This window comes from Pan paniscus, chromosome 10 (genome assembly GCF_029289425.2).
Source record: "Pan paniscus chromosome 10, NHGRI_mPanPan1-v2.0_pri, whole genome shotgun sequence".
In the NCBI taxonomy this organism is placed as follows: domain Eukaryota; kingdom Metazoa; phylum Chordata; class Mammalia; order Primates; family Hominidae; genus Pan; species Pan paniscus.
The window spans coordinates 28,200,410-28,216,632 of record NC_073259.2 but is presented as its reverse complement, the minus strand read 5'-3'; the positions used below and the strand labels follow the sequence as shown (position 1 = coordinate 28,216,632).

The 16,223-nt window shown below is 35.4% G+C and overlaps 1 protein-coding gene and 1 long non-coding RNA gene across 2 annotated transcripts in view; one reads left to right on the top strand and one right to left on the bottom strand.

Moving 5' to 3' along the window:
* TMBIM4 (transmembrane BAX inhibitor motif containing 4) overlaps nt 1-16,223 on the bottom strand; it is a 33,287-nt gene that overhangs the window by 1,983 nt on the left and 15,081 nt on the right. Inside the window, exons 2-5 of the mRNA XM_003824789.5 lie at nt 14,415-14,523; nt 13,346-13,451; nt 8,978-9,011; nt 6,921-7,038 (exon numbers count right to left, since the gene is read on the bottom strand). Coding sequence (XP_003824837.1) covers nt 6,921-7,038; nt 8,978-9,011; nt 13,346-13,451; nt 14,415-14,523 — 367 coding nt within the window. The remainder of the gene's footprint in view (nt 1-6,920; nt 7,039-8,977; nt 9,012-13,345; nt 13,452-14,414; nt 14,524-16,223) is intronic.
* LOC134728470 (uncharacterized) overlaps nt 1-16,223 on the top strand; it is a 33,672-nt gene that overhangs the window by 5,830 nt on the left and 11,619 nt on the right. The window lies entirely within an intron of this gene.

Here is a 16,223-nt window from a genome sequence, read left to right as displayed (position 1 = left end):
AATGCCCATCTTGGATCTTTTTTTCAAAGAAATTGAAAGAACAGCTATTTATTCAACATTTGTCTTTATGGTATACAAACCTAGTTAACAGTATAATTTGTGAAGTTTTGGAACATAAAATACAGATAAAAGCAGAAATATCATTACAAGTATTTTAATTCAGAGACATATAAAAACTTTTAGAAAATATATAAACAAATGAAATAGGATTGCACTTTTAAACCAAGTAATAACAAGTTATTCTGTGAACATGTCTATCGAAGTTCACAATGTACTTTCCATTTTATTCTTATGTATTATGGAACTTAATTGATGGACACATCTGACACTGCTATAATTTTATGAGTTACAATTCAATTGTTATATATAGAGAGTATAAATTATATGAGAAAGGACATCTAAGAAGTCAGTCTTTTGTTATAAAATATGGGACTTATCAGCTGCTTCAGGTCACAGGGAATTACAGAGGCCAAATTTATCCTCCTTCCTTAAATAAAACCAGACAAAATATATGAAACAACAGTTCTTGGACACTGGACAGCAAACAGCACAGGACAGGGATTCCTGAGATAAAGGATACAAAGAAAGTGAAGTCTATATTTGCCCCAGCTACAGAGGGTTTCCAGGCCAGCGTGTAAGGATAAGAACCCATACAGTCACTTGCGGTCTCCTTGAGTTGAATAGACAAGAATTCAGAGGTCAGGGAAGCCAAGGTAGCTAGAATTTGCAGGGCAGAATATCAGAAAGAAGAGAACTATCTACCAAAAGTGAGCACTCTGGTGTATGCACAGGATTCCCCTAGAATCTGTAGCTACATTCTGATTAATACATGCATGTTAAGGAGGTGACCAAGGCTGGAGAAAGAACCACAATAGAGAAGCAGGCAGAACAATCCTCAGAGTTCACACAGGACTGGGAATAGTTTGCATTCACACAAGCTGGAGTAGAAAGACCTCGTAAGACATGCACTGAGTAGTATGCTGAAGGGTACTGTCTCAGCAGTACCCTTAGGGCCAAATGAGCCCCTAAGCTAAAAGCTGTTCTGGACCTGCCTAACAGAGCCTCAAAAGGTTTACTTTCCAAGGAACTTAACTGCATCCTAGGAGAACAATGCCAAATATATTTAAAGTTAATACAACAAAATTCAGCACCCAACCATGTAAAATTTATAATGACCAGCATCCAATAAAAAATTATAAAGGCATGCAAAAGAATGAAGGAAATATGACCCATAACAAGGAGAAGAAACAATCAATAGAAACAAATCCAGAAATGACACAATGATAGAATGCATAGATAATGACATTAAAAATATACTCCCTAGTTCAAGATCGAGGAAAGAATGATCATGAGGAGGAGAGAAATGGAAGATATTATTTTTTTTCAAAAGACACAAATTGAACTGAACTTTAATTGATTAAAAATACAATATATGAAACACAAATATTCTGATTGGAATTAATAGCAGATTAGACACTGAAGAAGATTACTAAATTTGAAAACAGCAACAGAAACTAACCAAAATGAATCGCAGAGAGAAAAAGACAAAGAAAAACAAACAAACAAAAAAAACAGAACAGTGAATTAGGGGACAACATCTAGAAGTCTAACACAGATGTAACTGGAGTCTCAAGCAAAGGAGAAAGAAGGGGAGACAGACAAATGTTTGAAGAAATAATGGCCAAAAATTTCCCAGATTTGAGCTGTGCACAGTGGTGTGTGCCTGTAATCCCAGCTACTCAGGAGGTGGAGGGATCACTTGAACCCAGGAGTTCGAGTCCAGCCTAGGCAACACAGCAAGACCCCATCTCTTAAACAATTTTTTTCCAAATTTGAGGAAAACTTTACATTGTCAGATCCAAGAAACAGAAGAAAAGTGGAGGGGGAGGGAACCACACCAAGGAATATTGTAATCAAATTACTGCAAACCAGTGATAAAGAAAAAATGGTAAAAGTAGCTCTGTATGTGTGGAGGAAACATATACAGAGGAATAAATATAAGAAAGATGGTAGACTTCTTGTCAGAAACTACATAAGTCAGAGGACAGTGGAATGACATCTTTAAAATACTGAAAGCAAGAAAAAAAACCCCAAAACCTAGAATCTTACACCCAGCAAAAATAACTTTCAAAAATAAAGACAAAGGTCTTTTTCAGACACAAAAGATGACCAACAGACAATAAGAAATGTTAAAAAGAAGTCCCTTAGTCAAATGATATTAGGTGGAAATTTAGATTTACATGAAGAGATGAAGAAGAGTAGAAATGGCAAATACATTGGTGAACATAAAAGGACTTCTATTTTTAAAATCCCTTTAAAAGATAATATAATTTTTAGTGCAAAAATAATAATGTATTATGGAGTTTATAACATGTAGAACTAAAAGTTATGGCAACAATGGCACAAAGGTAGGGAAAAGGAGATACAAGTATACATGAAATGGTATATTATTTGAGAATAGACTAATAATTTAAAGTCATGTATTATAAAACCTAGAGCAACCTCTAATTAAAAGAACTATAGCTAATAAGCCAATAAAGAAGATAAACACAACCATCTTAATAATCACAATAAATGTAAATGGACTAAATACACTAACTAAAAGCAGAGGTGTTCAGATTAGATTTTTTAAAACCAAGATCCAACTATGATTTCTAAAAAAAAACCTTGTAAATATAAAGACACAAATACATTAAAAATAAAAGGATAGAAAAAGATATACGATGCTAACATGCTAACACAAATTAAGAAGAAAGCTGGGGTTGCTATATTAATAACAAAATAGATTTTAGGGCAATTATATTACTAGAGCTAAAGAAGGTCACTTCATAATGATAAAGGGGTCAGTTCACCAAGAGTACATAACAATCCTAAATGTTTCTGCATCTAAAAATGAAGTTTAAAATAATATGATGCAAAATTATACAATTTACATAAGAAATAGACCAATCCATACTTGTAGTTGGAAATTTCAACACCCCTCTCACATTAATTGATAAAACAAGTAGGCAGAAAATTAGTAAGCAAATAGAAGACTTAACATTGTGAACCAACTTTACCTAATTGACATTTATCAAATCATCTGACAGCAGCAGCAAAATACACATTCTTGTCTAGTGCACAAAGAACATTTACCAAGATACCATTAAAAAATAAATAAATAAATGCAAAAGGACTGAACTCATACAAAATAAGTTCTCTTACAATAACAGAGTTATTTATTGTAATGCCATTTGGTGAAATGAAGGCATGATGAGAATCTAGTCCTCAGCTGTCTCTCTGAAATGGCCCTAAAATTTCTCAGGATACATCTGGCATACCTAAGTGAGAATGAGGTATCATGCTACCTCACAATATAGATCCTTCAGGACTGAAAGGGACTTAGGATTTGCTTTTTCATTCTTAAAGCCTAGGGAAATTCCAAAGTTCCTGCACCATGGGGTATGGGGAAGGTGATATTAAGAACTTACAGCATCCGAGATATTACCCTACTTGCAGGCGAACAAGTTAGCCTGGCACAGTTTCATGGATGCATCAAGCTCCTAGGTCTGAGATAAAGGACAGTTTACAGTAATAACAGTAGTATCAGCATTTTTATGACAGGGCCCAGGTGATGCTAAGAGGGACACATGACACCTACACACACAGTGGGTTGTGTTACAAGAGAGGAACCTTGAATTTAGGGAAGCAAGTCTTTTTTATAATGGAAAGTAAACATGCTTGCCCTCTGCTCTAGTGAGCACTATTTCTATCTTTCCAGGCTGTTCACTATTGGAAAAAAAAAAACCCTTAAAAAGATTGTCTGGAACAAAGAGCAGTCAGCACATCATTCACAAGACATTCAGAAACACAAGAGACCCATGAAAAATCCTCTCCAATTCTTGTGGGCTTCTAATAAGACATTAGGATTGGGCTGCCAGAGGTCACTGGACATTAATTTACTCTTATTCACTTACTGGACAAGATCCTACATTTGAGCCTGATCAGACACTATTGACAATACATATTAAAACAGATACCTTTTCTCCACTACAACACCCAAGTTGAAATCTGACACACTTAGGCTCCCTGGTTAAGCAGCATGCCCCACCCAGCAACCTAAGTGTACACACACTAAAACGGTTATTTAGGGTCACAGGCTCCATTTGGTAAGTTTCTGGTAAGAAATTCAGCCTAAGACTTGTCAGTTTATGACAGCATTCTCTGTAGATACTGTAACAGGGTAAAGATTTGAAAGTCATGTCCTACAAATATTCTGCCTAAGTTGTTAGTTCACTCTACTCTGACTCACATCTCATTAAATATTTAAGCATCAAAGAGAGCAAATTTTCTGAGAATATAGATAAGATATACCATGGACATAGTGCTGATTTTGCTATTCTAACAACTCCATCTAGAGGACTGACAAATCCTACCCTCTTCCCTCTCAACAAGAAGCACAGAATAAAAAATAACTTACAAACAGTGATGTACCAGTAAACTGACTTTCTAGGAAAGAAAATGAGCCCTGATTTGTAGTGCTTCTTAATTTCTGTGGTGTACATACATCCTCCATGGCCTACTTTAAGCTTCCAGCAGTTTAACAACTGACTTGCAAGATGCCTCATAAGCTGGCACAAGGCAACTCTAGCACACCAATGACCAGTTGCCATAGTTATCATATGTAGTTCTGAGATTTAATTCCTTTTGTGGCAGAATTACCACAGGATAATGATGTTGTAAAAACATCACAGCTTTAAGTCAATCTATGAAGCACTGCCACCATTGCCTGATACTACCATACATCCAAACATTTAACACACTTCTCCAGTCCCTATTATGTCCCATAAACAGGTCAGAAGGAACAGCCTATAAACTTTTTAGAAAATGTTTTCACAGAAAATCTTTTCCCTCGGTCTTTATATCCATTTTGGCACTCAGCTTCCACAACCACTTTGGCTTTGAGGCGTTACAGTAGTAGTGCCATTAAGTTTTATTTAAAATGCAATAAAGTGCTACTCTTAAGTAGCTGAATCTATGGCATACTGACCAAAGTATAATTATTATTAGGATTTTGCTAGAGAGTCATTACATGGCAATATCCAGTAACTAATAGCAGTAGATGTGATTCAATGGAGAACTGGGCTGTATACCAAGAGCAGTAGTGAAGTGTTAGGGTTTTAAATAGGTATACTGTAATCAAGTTTCCATTTTTGTATCACCCAACTGCTTGGTGGAAAAGAGGCTGGAAACTGTTAAGACTGGAGAATAGAGAGGCTGGTTGTAGTAATACAGGTAAGAGGCAATTTTGAAAGGGTTCCGTTTCCAGTACTACAGCAAGTAAGAACTATTCCAGACTAATTACTGCCCCTGTCCCACCCCGAGAAACTACTGAAATGATGCATAAAAGAGAAAACAAAGAATACCTTCTTAAAAACATCAAATAACTGTCAAGGTAGAATGGAATTATCAAGTCAAAATCTAGGTAAAAGTGGAAACCCAAAGAAGTAATCATAGTACTGTAGCTGAATTTGCCCAACTACAAGAAAAGTCATCAATGCACTAAGCAGGGGTAAATTGCGGGGTGGGGGCAGAGAAGAACCATCCCTGGGAAACTGTCACCACAAGCTATCCCTTTGCTGATTTGTAGTCTAACTGAAGAACACCTGTGTGGTTGGGAAAACATCGTAAGCCATGAATTTAGTTTCAAGTGGACCCAATCCAATAGTTTTCCCAGATGCTAGGCGAAAACCCAAATACTGTATGGAAAATGCACCTTCAACCAAGGCCTCAAAGAAATTCAACAAATAATTTTTCAAGGACAATTACATAGTTGAAAATAACTGAACACTTAAAGAAAGAAAATATCATAAGAATTATCAGAAACAGCAGACACAGACAGACGCACTTCAGAAATATCTGGTCTCAGATCTATATATGATCACTGTAATACCATTTTTATCAATCAATGTAAATTTATTATGAAGAGGCTGAAATATAAGGCAGATTTACCAGAAAAGGATTTAAGAGAGATGATACTGGAATTAATGAAAGGGAGGGAACAGTTGGAGACTGGGTTGAGAAGAGGAAGTAGAACAAACCTTTCATCATATATGCCACACAAATATGTATGAAACATCCTTCCAAAGAAGGAAAAGAAAATAGAAAATGTTACCTCTCCCTAAATCAAACTCCATTCTAATGAAGCTATTTAAGCAGCTCGCGCAATTGTCAGTGTTGGCTGACCAACTATATTTTATCTCAATAGAGACTTCTGGTGTTCTGGATTACCAGAATAAAAGGGGTGGGGGAGGAAAGAAAGTTTAGCAAGAGCAGAGTTTTGTAAATAGTGTTGTAACAGGAAAAAGAAAATGGTTGGGTGACTGTGCCAACAGGAAGCCACTGTGAGCTTAGAAAAGAGTCTATGCATTCCTACCAGGTGAGGGCAATGCTGTACCATAATCCTAATATAAAAAGGATCATTCCGTATATTTGTTTGAGGAAGGATACAGGTTAATCTAGATGGATCAAAAGGTCTTAAAGTTCATGCAGACCCTTTCAGTACCTGTACTAATTACAGTACTTTTTCCACGAAGACGTGGATGGTCTTGGTAACATTTATGCTAAGACAAAGACTGAAATAATTTCAGTAAATTCCATAATGTTAATAAAGCATACAAGCTTAAACTCTCTGGAAAGCTTTTTTTTTTTTAATTCACTTCCCTTTCACTATAGGAGAGAAGCAAATAAGTCAAAGCCACTTTCCATTTCTGTGTATGTTCTGGGAGTAGGACCTGGCCCTAGTACTCAAAGAGATGATCTCTTATTATCCTCCATTTTAAAAGACAGTACCCAAAAATAACAGTGTAGCACATTCCTCAAAACCACCTATAATAATTAAAGACATCTATCTATTATATGCAAGAATATATACAACTTACCCTGCTCCAAATTTGCTGAAATCCTTCTTAGATTGTAGAGTATACACAGTCAAACCAAAAAATACTGTAGTAGTCAGTATGAAAGCTTGCAGAATAATATATACATCATAGAAAGTAACTGTAAAATTAAAACACTGATTAACATGCATATAAACATGCTCAATACAAAACAGCTTTTTCTGGCATTTTACAGAAATGCTTCATTTTCTCCTGTACTTTATGCCAATAAAAACAATTAGAAAAGATTTCTTATCCATCCTTGACTACATGGGTACAGTGAAACCACACCCATAATGCAATTAACAGTCTCAAAAAAATTCATTCATACAAAATCAGAGGTCACATTATTACCAAGTTAATGAAATGGCTGGAGAGCTATTACGCCTGTAGTCAGTTTGGAGTTTTACGGGTATGGCAGAGTGATTCTCAGCCATCTCTGTCCCAGGCACAGTTTACCACCATCTGTGGTGATTGTCCATTATGGTTTAAATATCAATAAGGATGATTCTGGGTCTCCTGCCTGGCTGGGAATTCCGGGACAGTAGCAGCAATTCCAGCAATCATCTAGTTAGTTATACTTGGTTTATCAGCCCAAATCAAGGAAATTGGGAAAGAAAAATATTAGGGCTGTCTGGGGTTGCCTACCATTCACTTACCCTGCAGAGGACAGAAACCAACCACTAACTGCTTTATATCCAAATGTGTATTATCTTGGAGTACATTATTTTGGGGTTTACTGAATATATGCCAAATTCCTTTCTGTAATTTTAGAATAATCATCCAGTCAATTATGGCTATTGTAATAAAACTCCTTAACATTTTAATAAATTGCAAAGTTATAACCTCTTGGAGGTTAACTGCTTTGAACCCAAAGCCATTTAAGTAATTTTTAATTTTTCAGGGAGTAATTATTCATGTTCTTTCTATCATTAAATGCTACATGATTGGAATTTCTCTGTTTATGCCATTACAGGATTAGGAAGGTGAACATGGAAAAGATAAGACATGAAGTCCATTTTGCTTCTTGTCAGTAATTTAAGTATACGATTAGGTTGAAAAGATATTGCAATTACTGAGGAAAATAATGTTCTCAGATTACCTCATCTATGTTTTTCTACCCCCAATTCCAATAATCCTGAAATGAATCTGTCTCCTACATTCTTTTTACATAGTAGGGGTTGGAGAAGGGAGAGATGGATTTGATAACCTTAATAGTAAGTAACATTAATAAGTAAATATTAATAATACTTCCTTTCTATGTTAAGAAGCTTCAATCCTATTTATTATTTATTACTATTTATTTATATTGATTCTTTTAAAAAGAGATTACAAAAACATACAGATTAAACAAAACTGGCATAGAAAGGTTAAAAAAACTAATGACAAAGTAGGAAGAGTTAAATATATTAACTATAAGGATAAACAACTTGCTATTATGGAGAGTAATTAACTCTGACCTTTTTGGTACTCAAGGTTAACCATTTTGAGACAATCAGAATTTCTATTCTTAATTTACTGAAATTTTTTATTTGAGGCATTACATAGGGTACATCAAGTAATTATAACAGAAACGGCCTTCAAACACATATTTAACATGAAATACAGAGCAGAAATTACCACTGTTTCTTGCAGTGCCATTTGATAAAATATGAGGATATAATGTTAAAGCACAGTTCAGTTCGGCACAGGCCAGTTAAAGGAGTTAAGCTCATACATATGATCAAAGTACGTGGCTCAAAACACATGTTCTCAGTTACTTGAGGATAACTTTAAATTAGGGAAAAGATTAGCTATAGTTGTCTTATTTTTCTAAATGGGTAAACAAATGAAATACTGTTCTCCATTCCTTTTTCTTTTCCACTTCTAAGCTCAGCTGAAATATGTAAACGATAAATATCTAACTTTTGCTTATACTTTAGGAATTTTTCGTCCTATGCTATATTTCTGAAATATGATATTCCATGATGTTAAACTTTAGCCCCAAATACCTTTTTACCTGAAAGATTTATCTACATTAAAAAGTTATTATAACATATAGAAATGCAATTACGGCTTACCAACAACTGCCACAGTCAGAGCTTCCAACAGCGTCTAATGAAAAGAAACTTAAATTAATGACTGTAAAATTTATACTATCTCATGTACATTTTCTAATTTCTAGCAGCTTAATGTGATCATATGAATGATCTCATTTTAGCTTCAAAGCAGCCCTGCGAAGTATATGGGGCAGTTAGTAAACCCACCGTAATGAAAATGAGACCTCAATATATTGAGTGGGAATATTTACATTCTAATTGTGATACTATGACTCTTTAAGCTCTAATCGCATATTTGTAACAGGAAGACTATAAATATAGAACATTCTGTTTTTCTTACTGTGTAATATAAATAAAAATACAATTGCAAAATTATGTGCACATTTATAAAAAATACCTCACACAAACATAGGAAGAATAAAATATTTAGGTAGTACTTTGGTGTGGGAGTCTTGAAAGTGTTTCCCAATATTCATTCTCTCTTTCTTCCCTAATAACAGAATTTTTACCTGGACACATGGCTGTTCAGATTAAACTGCATTTTTTCAGTCTCCTTTGCAGCTAGGTCTGACTACGTAACGATACTCTAGCCAATTTAATGTGACTAAGATAGGAATTCAACTTCTGGATTGTGCTCTAAAAACAAAGACAGACTTGCTCTCCCCTTCCTCTTCTCATTTGTTTGTATTAATAACTGGATACTCTGTGGCTATGGAAGTGATCTATCTTATACCATATGATCTATCATATACCACTCTAGGAATGCCTGGACCTTAGCAGAAGCGTGGGCCCTTGTCACCTTCACTAAATTGTCATTCAAATTTTTACATGAAGAGAAATAAACTATCTTGTTTAAGCCATTGTTATTTTGTCACTGTTTAAGTCAAGTCAGAAGTAGCTGAACCCATATCCTAAATAAAAGACTTGGGGATACTGAGCCATGTCCTCTAGCCTCTCTTTCCCCTTAATTACAGTATCTTTATTTTGTCTTATATCCTTACTCTAGATAGATTTTATCAATTATCTGATAGACCATATCACAAAGGCAAAGCCAGAAATAAAGGCAGTGGCTGTATAGTCATACTCCTGGTAGAAGCATCCCTGTACTCCACCCTATCTGATATCAGGAAACCATCAGCACCAGAGCAAAAATGGTATTAGAAATTGTACATAGACGTGGAGGCAATGGAACTGCTGTCACATTTTAATGCTTTTAGTAGTGCCAGCAAAAATGGTAGCAAAAGATGATAGAAATTTTTTTCTGGGCTGGGCATGGTGGCTCACACCTGTAATCCCAGTACTCTGGGAGGCCGAGGCAGGTGGATTGCTTGAGTCCAGGAGTTTGAGACCAGCCTGGGTGACACAGCAAAACCCCCTCTCTACTAAAAACACAAAAAAATTAGCCAAGGATGGTGACGTGCACCTGTAGTCCCAGCTACTTGGGAGGCTCGGAGGTGGGAGGATCGCTTAAGCCCAGGAGGCAGAGGTTGCAGTGAGCCAAGTTCGTGCCACTGCACTCCAGCCTGGGTGACAGAGAGAGACCCTGTCTCCAAAAAAAAAAAAAAGAAAGAAAGAAAGAAATTTTTTTTGGGGGGGGCAACATGATTATACTATATTCTTGCTATTTATGACAAGATTTTAGGAAAGAAATCCCATACACATTCAAGTATCTAAGGAAACAGGATGGTATAAATAGGCGTTAAGATAAGACTAGGAAAACATGATAATGCCCCTTTAAAACATATACACACATGCTCCTCGAGTTACAATGGGGTTACATGCCAATACACCCCACTGTAAGTTGAAAATATCGTAAGTCAAAAATGTAGCTCAGAGTGTCTTTGGTTAAAGAATCACCAATGCTTAAAGTCTGAAATTTCGTGGTTGCATATTGCTTTGACACCATCATAAAAGTGGAAAACATTAAGGTGAATGATTCTAAGTTGAGGACTATCTATCTGTCTGTCTGTCTGTCTATGTGCATGCATACACACACACACACACTCCTACTAGGGGAAGATAAGATTCACCTCCTTTCTTATCTTGGTGGATCAGGACCAAAAAACTCCTAACGTTAAAGGTCCCTGAGTAATTTAAGGAAATGTATTGTACATACTTATTTGTTAAACCATTTTTAGCTATGGGCATGATGAATAGATTTAACAATCAGCGACTATCTTGCCTATAAGCATTTGGTTGATGCTTTTCTAGTGGTACCTCTCCCTGCTGGGCAAAAGTTGAACCACACCCTCTTCCCACACAGAAATCAGTCTTTCTGAGAGGAGGCTACATGTAGATGCGAAGAGGAATTCTATATGGCCGCCTTTTTTTTTTATACTTCCTCTTTCCTGAGACATAGCTGACTAGGCCAGGAGTTGGCTCTTACCCAAGGCCTGGCAACCCATATATTGACTAACAGCCTACAATGTGACCTGTGCCAACAACCAAGTGTACCAATCAGATTCTTTCTCTCTCCTTTCTTCCTTCCTTCCTTCCTTTTCCTTTCTTCCTCCCTCCCACCCCGCTCTTTCTTTTTAAGACAGGGTCTCACTCTGTCACTGAGGCTGGAGGGCAGTGGCACAATCTCAGCTCACTGCAACCTCCACCTCCAGGTTTAAGTGATCCTCCTGCCTCAGCCTCCCAAGTAGTGGGACTACAAGCACGTGCCAGAACATCTGGCTAATTTTTGTATTTTTTGCAGAGACAAGGTCTCACTATGTTGCCCGGGCTGGTCTCGAACTCCTAAACTCAAGCAATATGCCTGCCCCGGCCTCCCAAAGTGCGGGGATCACACAGGCGTGAGCCACCACGCCTGGACCAGATTCTTTCTGACTCAGGAATCTGAACTCAGAGATTGAAGCAATGGCAGTGGGAGCTAAAGTTAAATGACTCTGGGGGCAAACAATGGGTCATATAAAAATTAAAGATAGAAAAAGGGAAAACAATGTATAAGGACAACTGAGGTAGAGAAGAGATGTAATAGAACGAGGGAGAGGGGAACACAAACATTTGTCACTGAATTTCCTATGATATCATCATTTCTGGAATCTTCCTCCAGTTCTCCAGTCCATCTTCTTGAAGAGGATTTGGGTTGGTGGGTTCTCAAGCTTTTACATCCTTAAACTCCTTGTTATTTGCGATAACTTGAGTTAGAATTGACAATCTTGCAAACAAAAGAACTTAAGATTTAAATGAATAATCTTTCCTATTACTGAAACTTTCAAAGTCATCAGCTTTTCATTTTAACACAAACTCATTATCAGAATTCATAAACGTCTTTAGTTTAAAGCATTTTAATCTAATCAATAGCTTTTCTCACTCGTATTTGACTACAAGTATTCTTTTTTTGTTTGTTTGAGATGGGGTCTCACTCTGTCACTCAGGCTGGAGTTTAGTCACATGATCTCAGCTCACTGCAGCCTCCACCCGGCAACCCCGTTACAGTGATCCTCCCACCTCAGCCTCCCAACTAGCTGGGACTACAGGTGCACACTACCATGCCCAGCTAATTTCTGTATTTTTTTGTAGAGATGGGGTCTCACTATGTTGCCCAGGCTGGTCTCAGACTCTTGGACTCCAGCAATCTGCCCACCTCAGCCTTCCAGAGTGCTGGGATTACAGGCATGAGCCACTGCACCCACCCAAGTATTCTTAATATTAGTTTGGAATGTTCTGAAGTAAATTTTTAGGTTAGAATCTAGTCATACTGGATGAGAAGAGGCAAAATAATTTTTTAGACACAAACTTGAGGCTTATCCCCTTATTCTGGTCATATTCTAAACTGAATTTTCATAAGTGGTAGTTTGGGTTTTAATTTTCACAAATATCTCAACATACATGACTTAAAGTTGGGTTCTCCCAACTATAATTTTGAAAAAAGTTACTAATGCACACAATTTGAGCAAAATGGTTCTTTAAAAGACCAGAGTGATAAGATAATAACAAAGAAGAGTTAATAATTAAGAATTTGAATTTTATGAAATTAAAGCCACAACATAATTTTCTCCCAAGAAAATAATAGAATATTAGAGGTAGAAGGTATCACAAGGATTTATCTACTTTAAAATTCTCATTTTACATATGAAAAAACTTAGGCACAGAAAGGATAAATGGCTTGCCAAGTGTCACATAATCAGATAGCAGCAAAGCCAGGTCATCTGATTCCAATTCAGCATTTTTTCCACTACATACTAATATTAATAGAAAAACCTTTGAAACTAATAAACTGTTAAAAGTTTTAAAAGACTATAAAATTACAAGTAATTTCCTAAAGTACTCTAAAAAAAACTCATTAATTTTGTTCTGCCATTGTTATATATGTATTATATATGCATTTATTTAAAACTCAGGAATAATTGTTAAGGGAATAGAGAAAGTCAGAGTACTCACAAATCCAAAAAGTAGGTACAGGTTAAGGGGATACTTATGTCTGTTTAAAGTCAACGCAAAAATCAAACCCAGAGATCCGAGGGCAAACAGCAAAATTAAGGCAGGACTGAAAGATATAATATTAAGTGTTTCAAGTTAAAGAAAAAATAGCATGAGCAGTATTATCCAATTTAATAAAATTTATCTATTTTATATGTTTACGAAAGTACAGGGAAAAAAATCTGGAATGATCCACACCAAACTATCAAATTATTTTATATCTGGAAAATTTGAGGAGTACAAGGTAGAAAGGAGCCTCAAGACAAAGAAAAGAGCCCAAAATGAATGGGGGTAACTTTTTCTTTTTACCATATAAACTTCTATCATATTTGAATAATGTTTGCAATTAGCATACTAATATTATACAATAAAGAAATTTAAAAATAACAACTACTTTCTTAGGATATTTGCCATATGGTTGTAATTTAAATTAAAGAATTTTACCTCACATAGCAAACTAATAGTTCAAGACTCCCCTTTGGTGGGGAGAAGGGAAGGGAGGACAGAAATTCTCTACTTCTATGAAAATATTCATTAGTTCTCCTTTCCTTTAATATAACGAAACTGTATCATGGAAATAATTATGATTCATCCCTGATTAAAGATCAGAGATGAATCATGTGGCGCTCTTTTGAAAACTTCTTGGTGAAATTATGCTAGTCATGAGCCAAAACTAAAATGAATGCACATTTATTTTTCAAGTACTGTCTTAGGCTTTGAGCACAGGGAATATAGTCTAATAAAGTTTTTAAAAATTAAGACTTTTAAAAATGGCATGCAGTAAAAATTCTTAATTTTTACTGAGGGTTTAACCCTAAGAAACTGAAGCTAAAAAGTTCAGAGGTAAATACCATGTTGTGGAGTATTTTTCTTCATCAAAACAAAACTAATCAGGCTTATAAGAGTAAATGAACCTTTTTTACATTTTAACCTCAAAAGTTAATAGAAAAAAAGTGGATTTTGTTTATAATATGCCTTTTTGATCATATGCAATGTCTGAAAATTATTCATTACCATCTCATTACCTTACCTCTCATGTACAAATGTCCGTATAGACTCAAAGTATAAAAAAACTGTTGAAGTCACTGTAGTTAAGAGAACCTGCAGAGAAAGAATGCTGTAGACTTTTCTCAGAAAGGCTAAAAGAGAAAAAAAAATACATTACTATTTTCTTAAGCATTTATCATAGAACAGTAAAATCAAATTTCCTCTTTAAAAAATTGTTTTTTACATGTATTCTTTCCTAATTTTCCTCCTAATAATGTAATGTATAACTAAAACTAGACAAGAATACAAAGCTTCCAAAATAATTTAAAAATTGTAAGAGATATCTATACCTCTCTCCAAAAAGCATGAGCCTAAAAAAAATTAGTGGGCCAAAATGTAAATGTTTTCATCAAAATGAAAAATGTATTAAATGCCTAGTTGTACACAGCAGGATACAACATAGCAAAAGACTAAAAGCAGAACATTTTAAAAGAATGATTATATCTTGAATCTGAAAAGGAGAAATAGAAAGCATATAAATGTAAGTTTTTTTATGTCTTAATTTCAAAAATAGTAAAACTATTTCCCCCAAATGAAACTTATCCTGAAAAGGCAAGTAATATATAAACTTACTTTCACTCATCTATTATTATTTCTCATTTATAGTACCCCTGACTCTAGTTTCTATACAATAGAAAATCCTTTCATATTTTGTTATCAATACCCAGAAATCACCTCTAAGGCTTAATGATTCAATGCTTATTATTAAAGTCTTCTGATATACAGTGATACAAATAATAGAATGAACTTCCAAGAACTCATTACCACCTTCAGAAATAAAACATTAATAACAGTTCCCACCTTCTCTCTGTGATATCCCTCTCCCTTCACACTTCCGGCTAACTACAAATCATCTTTCAAGATGCAGCCTTTCTCAGTTCCCCATTCTGAATTAGATGTTTCTCCTTCATGTTCCTGAGGAACCCTAAACATACCATTAATCACTTTATAATTGATAAGTCTACTTGTCCTTCACCCCCATTAGACTGTAAAGACCAAAAGCTCCCTAATAATCGGGAAGAAGCCTAATTCATTTCCTTACCCCCACCACTCAGCCTAGTGGATGGCATTGAATAAACAGTCGTTAAATTTTATTTGCTTTTAAATAAATTTTTATTAAATTAATGAAGGGTAAATTTTACTAGTCAGGGAAGAGAAAAAGTATTATTCTGAAATGAAACAGAATAATGGAGCCACTGCTTAGAGGACTGTGCTTAGGCAGGCAATAAAAATCATGTTGAATGACTTTTACCCAACAAAAGAAAATGTGATGTTGTCTCTTGCCTATCATGGCAATGCTCATGGTAGATGAGCATTAGATGGTGGATGTTCCTTTTGAAAAACATTCCTACTAAAGACCTGGCTTTCCAAGGAAGGGTGAAGTGCTTTGATGGCATGTCAGCCAAATATCAAGTTAAAAAAAAACAAAATCTTTCATAGGAATAAGGGAATTTTCATGAATACTAAGGATTTAATAATCAAAATGCCCAAATATTAAATCTTAATTTTTCCCTCTGGCACTCTTTCCAAAATCTAGAGTGAGTTTTTCCTGATGTCCTAAACAGATTTTACTGGGCATATGATTTAACCACTGACTCATAAGAACACTGAGTGTCCATTGTATTTTGGCTTAGAGATAAACAGTTCTCAACTCCACAACAGATCTATGACTTACTTTCTTAAAAAGGCCCTGATGTCTGAATGCTTTGGGAGGTCATTTCTATCTTTTTCATAAAAGCAGAGTAAAGAATATACTACTGGCATGGACAATGTTATTTGGGCTATCTTTCTG